Consider the following 5,922-nt stretch of genomic DNA (forward strand, 5'->3'; position numbering starts at 1 on the left):
GCAGGCCTCCTGGCGTTTTTGCCTGACTTCCTCTTTGTTGGGATGCATCGCTCCTGAGCTTGGAGGAGGTGATCCTTGAATATTACCCAGCTTGCTTGGGCCCCTCTTTCCCTCCAGGGCTTTGTCCCATGGCACTCTGCCAAGCAGATCACTTAAGAGGCCAAAGTCTGCTCTCCTGAAGTCCAGGGGAGTGAGCTTGCTGTGCGCCTTCCTCTGTGCCCTAAGGATCTTCTTGAACTCCACCATTTCGTGGTCACTGCAGCCCAGGCTGCCCTTGAGCTTCACATTCCCCACCAGACCCTCCTTGTTGGTGAGAACAAGGTCCAGCATAGCACCTCTCCTTGTTGGCTCCTCTACCACTTGGAGAAGGAAGTTATCATCTTCACGCATTCCAGGAACCTCCCGGATTGCTTATGCCCTGCCGTGTTGTCCCTCCAACAGGGCAGCTGAAGATTAGCCCTACCATGCTTTAGCAACTTTTTTACTCTTTTTTTTTACTCACATTTTTCAAATGCAGGTTTGAGTACACACAACCCAATACAAACAAACAACAGTTCAAAGGAAGTAGCAAACTCATTTGTAAAAATGTCATGCTTTTCACTTTCTGTGCACTCTTTCTCTCTTTTTCTTTTTCCTCTAGTTCAGCTACCATCTCAGGGTGCTAAGAAGTTTAAGTCCCTGCCTTTAAATTCCCTAAGGACTGGTGCAGTTATTCTCCCACCAGCGCCAACCTCCAGATCCCAGAAAAGAGGACATTCTCAGAGTCATTTGCTCTATTCTCTCATGCCTGGTCTATCAGGAGAGCCTCTGAAACCAAGCCGTGTCCTTCCTGCTATCCCAAGCCAGAAGAAATCTAACCCTGTAGAAGAGCTTGAGAAACCTCTCACCAAACCAGATGCTGAAAATTAACTCATTACATTGGCCTCAATCAGTTGAAATATATCTAAGAGCTTGCTACAAGATAACTGTACAGTAAAATCTCATTAATTTGCACTAATGATGCTCTTGTGAACTGGAGTGTAAATGAACAAAAACCAAGAAAGGGTAGCACATCACAAAAGCTGCACTGTGTATTTATATAGGCATTTTCATAATAGTTTTCATTTATGATTAAAGTACTAAATCAATATTTAATGTGCTGTAAATCTATTTTGTGAATGGAATCCTCATAACATGCAATCTTGTTGCAGCAATGTGCTGTTAAGCCTTTCATAGAAAACAGGAACAAAGAGTAAGATTTTCTGTGTGATTTAAAAGTCAGAATTAGGGAAACAAATTGACAGGCATTCTCTGTAGTTTGTAAATGCAAAGGTGCTGATTCTGAGGCTGTGTGCCATCAAAAATATATTTTTAAGATTAAAATTATAAGCTCAAAATAAAAGGCACTTTTAGCAAATGAGGGGTTTGGGCTCTGTTTCTCACATATTTTCTACATTGTATGTTTGTGTGGTTTGTGAATTCAACAAGCTAAAAAAGTACAATGAAACACTAATCCCTGTGGGACAGACAGGGCTATAGCACACACTGTTCAAAACAGTTCATTGCACCGACTGAGTTATGTCTCTTTCATTTAATTCTTCATATTCTTCAGTGACAAAAATACAATTGTGTATTGTTATTTTCATAAAGCAAGGATTGCACAGTGCTGACTTATTAGGTATTATTTCATCACTTTGATCACCGAACTGAAGAAGGACACCTAACTAGACTGTTGTTTAGTCAAGAGCCTTGGCAAGTGCTATAAGCCTTTGACTAAACATTTCACAAGACTGTCTTTTTCCTAGAGGCCGACAAAGACGCCAACCTCTGCTTGCTTCAGGATTCTTATCTAAATCTTGCTGCTATTACTCTGGATGCTTCCCCATTTCTGATTACGGAGGGGCTGTGGGTATTGCTGTGGGCAGGGGGAGGCAGAGATAGTCCCCTTCTGTCAGCCCGTCTGTATCACCATTGCTAGTAAACCTGTCCTACATTAGCTCTACATCAGCAGCTCACTCAACCAGGATATGGCATTTCTGTTTATCTCTAGATAAATGTTTTATTAGCTGTACAAACATTTCTTTTGCTGTGTCACAGTAAAAGACAAACCTGACATGAAAGAGAAGATAATCATGTCCCAGTAGCTGCAGTTTCCAATTTCCTTGCGGTAATGACTGTAAATAGAAGGATGGGTGGTGACTGTCACAGACAGTCCCAGAAAGAAAAAAGGAGAGCACAACAGCTGCTCTGACGCAACACAGGGAAGAGGGAGCTTTTGCACACAAATAAAAGGATATTTTATTTTTAAACATCTAATCCAAATGCCAGGGTATAAAGCTCAAATTCAACATGTGATGTAAACCTCTAGCTTCTTGCTGAAATCCGTGACAGTAAAAAGCTCATGTGCTTAGGCCTGACAGGCAACCTAGTCCCTGAGGCTAGACGGAAAAAATACTGCATGACAGAAGCATGCTATGTTAAAAGAAAAATCAATTCTGGCATGCTCTGTCTTTGCACCTGACCAGTCCTGCTCAGTCCAGCCTCACTGAAAAGTCCAGAGTCCCTCCTACAGTGTAACAGACTGGTATTTGTTCCATGGGGTCACTGCCTGAGTTGCTCTGCTCTCCAGAGCCCCTAAGCTTCTCTGCCCTGGAACTCCACCAGTTGCAACCCCCAAATTCTGACTCCAGCCCTTTTGTACCTCTCCCTGTGGCCTCGCACAAGAGGCAAGTGGTTCCTAAGAAAGTTCCTAAAAATATTCAAGCTTCAGTGCAGACCTTAAGCCACTATCAAACAGTACAGAGCAGATGGTTTTGGTGCAGACTGCACAGAGAAGGAAAATCTAATTCATACAGCTCTGGCTGGCAGTGAATAACCCTTATGTTGACCCTAAGTGTCAGGGTAGACATTGTGAGAATGAGGTTTGTCTTTGCAGTGTGAGAACCCAAAGTAACCACTCTGGCAGAGATTAATTATCTTTCGTTTAACACACTGCTTGGGAATGGGTGCAGTGTATAGAAGGAAGAGAAGACCAAATGGCACAGCCAGGAAATCCCAGTGAGGTCAAACGTTTGTAACTCCAGTGCCACTCTAGCCCTTTTGAGTGGGTAAGAAAACCAAGCTTTTTGCTATCAAATGGCATGCCTCAAGAGAGGCAGGTCATGTGCTCCAACTCCATTTTTTCCTGAGTAGAAGGGGATCCTCGTTGCTATTATTGGCTTTAAGAGAGGGGGTGAATCTCTCTCATCTCTCGTGTTACCCTGCCTGTCCAGGGACCAGGAGAGTCCTGGGCTGCATAATGGCAATCATATAAAAGCTGTGGTGGCGCCCATTTGTTTGCCAGCTGCGGTTCCATGCTGGAGACAAAGGTACAGGAGCAGTCTGTGTTGCCTTCCCATAGAGGCTTGAACAAATTTCAAATGTTTCCAGTATTACAGCAAGAGAGAAAGGGAGAGACATTCCCCCACGCCTTAGGCTAGACACTTTCATTCCCAGAAAGGAAGTAATCAGCTTTCTGGTTTTCCTATTCAGCAGTGCTTTGTTAATGCAGCACGGGCAGACAAAGTTGAATAATGAACCATTTTTGACCCAAGAGAACACTGTCTTTCAAATGAAATTCCTTCAAAAATGCAGAATTTCATGTGCAGTCACTTGAAGCTAGAAACACACATTACCACTGCCTCCTCTCTATACAATCAGTTTGCATGACAGGAGACATCTGCTAGCTATTTTTTTCCTATCATTTACCCCTTTTTTCCTCATCTTTTTCAAGGAAGGAAAGTTTTTTTCCCTGGGTCTCCAACCCAGGAAATAGACTTTTTCAGGAAAGGAATGCAATCTAATTGCCTGTTCAAAGGTAAGCATAGAATACCTTACCTGAACAGAGCCAGTCTTAAATGCATGGTAATCTGAACTACGATCCAGGTCACTTTTCTAATGTGTTTCTTCTGTAGACTGTCAATGAAGAAGTAGTTCACAATTTACCAAATATAGATTTTTTTAAAATTAATGCTCATAGAAAGCACTAAAAATTATTCTCAGAAATGTTCCCACCAGGAACTATTCTTATCTTTTGGATTTGATAGCCAAATTCTAATGTATATAAACAGGTCAAAATAAGTTGAAGTCTTTCACCTTCAGAAAGCAGACTGTTGACTGCAGCGTACCGCATGAAAGATAACAAATGAACCAATACCTACTTAAGCTACACTGATCTCTTCCTCAGACCTTTCCTGGAAGATAATAGCAGGAGAGACAATAAAAGGCTAACACAGCTGATCAGCAATTGCCAAGAAATGTCTGGTCAGTAGGTCATGAGAGATTTTTTTTCCCCTCTGTCTAGTGATTAAATATCTCTGGCACATTCTTCTGTGGCACTAGTTGAGTGTTAACTCATAGGGTGTTGCAGTACTTAGGTGTTTGGGGAGTTTGGCTTGGCACAGAGAGCTAAGAAAATACATATACATACAGGACATATTTTCTGACCAAAACACAATATACTTCCTCACTGGAACACGCTTTACATTCCATATATTATTCTTATGAACAGAATTTGAAAATGCTTTTAAAAATGGTGCAGCCTTTATTCCAGCAGGCCATTTACTTACACATTGATACTGAACGGAGCTGTCCACTCTTCCAGTAAACTGTACAGGAGGTTAGCATTAGTCCATTATTTAAAACAGAGAAAAATGTTCATATGTAAAACAAAGGATTATCCAGTATTACGGGGATCTTTCAAAGGCTATTCTATTGATGAGCAGAACATCTGATGAGCAGGGTAATTTTCTTGTATAAATACCTAAAGAGGAAGCTATATCCTCTAAAATTCAGTCCTAACAAAGCATTTTATACACCCCTACCATTGCCAAAGGTGAAGATCTCTGTCCCTTCACCGCAAATACACTACATTCTTCTACCATCACCAAAGAGGAGTCTGCACAACCCATATATTTTTCCACTGCAAAACACCAGAAGCATCATAATTACCACTTCAGGACACAAAAGCATAGCAACTTTTCAAACAATTCTAACATTTGATCATACTGTCATCATGAGTCTTCAGACCTGTTACTCTGCATCTGCATTATAACAGTGATTTAGAAGAAGACAGAAGTATTGAAAGTATATGTTATTTGCCTTTGTATTTTAAAAGTGGAATTTTTCTCTGATTATTTTCATAGAGTTTTCCTATGTTCCTTAGTTTCAGAGAAAGTAAAGATTTTCCTGTGCTGTCTCTATTGGTGGAAAAGCTCAACATTACGACAGAGGCAGTTTAGACCAGAGGTTGTCAGGTGTCCAGCATCAAAGCCACCTCTAACCAAAGGCAGTGAGTAGTACTTGATGTGAAGCAGTTGACACAGAGCCAAGAAATAAATTCCAGGCCCATTGGGATCCTAAAGTCCAAGTGTTCCCTCCCTGCTAGCCAACACCATCAAGGGCCTGCCTTCTGCAGCTGCTACTGAGCCTAGTAAGGTCTGCAGACACCTGCATGGTACAGCCTCCTGCAGTAACTTTCCATTCCCATTTCACTGTGGTGCTCTAGGATACTTGGCATCATGGTGCTCTAGGGTACTTGGCATCATGGTGTGACCTTCTGCTGCTCTGCAAACACCAGGAAGAACCTGCAGAGTCAAGGGGGTGTACATTTGAGGATGTAGACGAAGGTCCATCCAGGGGGTTGCCTAGGGTGAGGCAGTCAGCCCCACACATTACGACTGCCGCTGCTAAGAAAAAAAGGAGGGTAGTTGTTGTAGGCGATTCCCTTCTGAGGGGAACAGAGGGCCCGATATGCCGACCGGACCCGTCCCACAGGGAAGTCTGCTGCCTCCCTGGGGCCCGGGTCAGAGACATCACTAGGAAACTCCCTGGTCTGGTACGGCCTTCCAACTACTACCCACTGCTGGTTATACAGGCTGGCAGTGATGAGGTTGCAGAGAGAAG

The 5,922-nt window shown here is 42.7% G+C and overlaps 1 protein-coding gene across 1 annotated transcript in view; it reads left to right on the forward strand.

The window, feature by feature from the left end:
* The window catches only part of ANKRD55 (ankyrin repeat domain 55), a 52,438-nt gene extending 51,529 nt beyond the window's left edge, over positions 1-909 (forward strand). The window contains exon 11 of the mRNA XM_019470258.1: positions 641-909. Within this exon, the coding sequence (XP_019325803.1) occupies positions 641-909 (269 nt within the window). The remainder of the gene's footprint in view (positions 1-640) is intronic.
* Positions 910-5,922: the final 5,013 nt, after the last annotated feature.

The sequence above is a fragment of the Aptenodytes forsteri genome, unplaced genomic scaffold (assembly GCF_000699145.1).
Source record: "Aptenodytes forsteri isolate BGI_AS27 unplaced genomic scaffold, ASM69914v1 Scaffold92, whole genome shotgun sequence".
NCBI lineage: Eukaryota > Metazoa > Chordata > Aves > Sphenisciformes > Spheniscidae > Aptenodytes > Aptenodytes forsteri.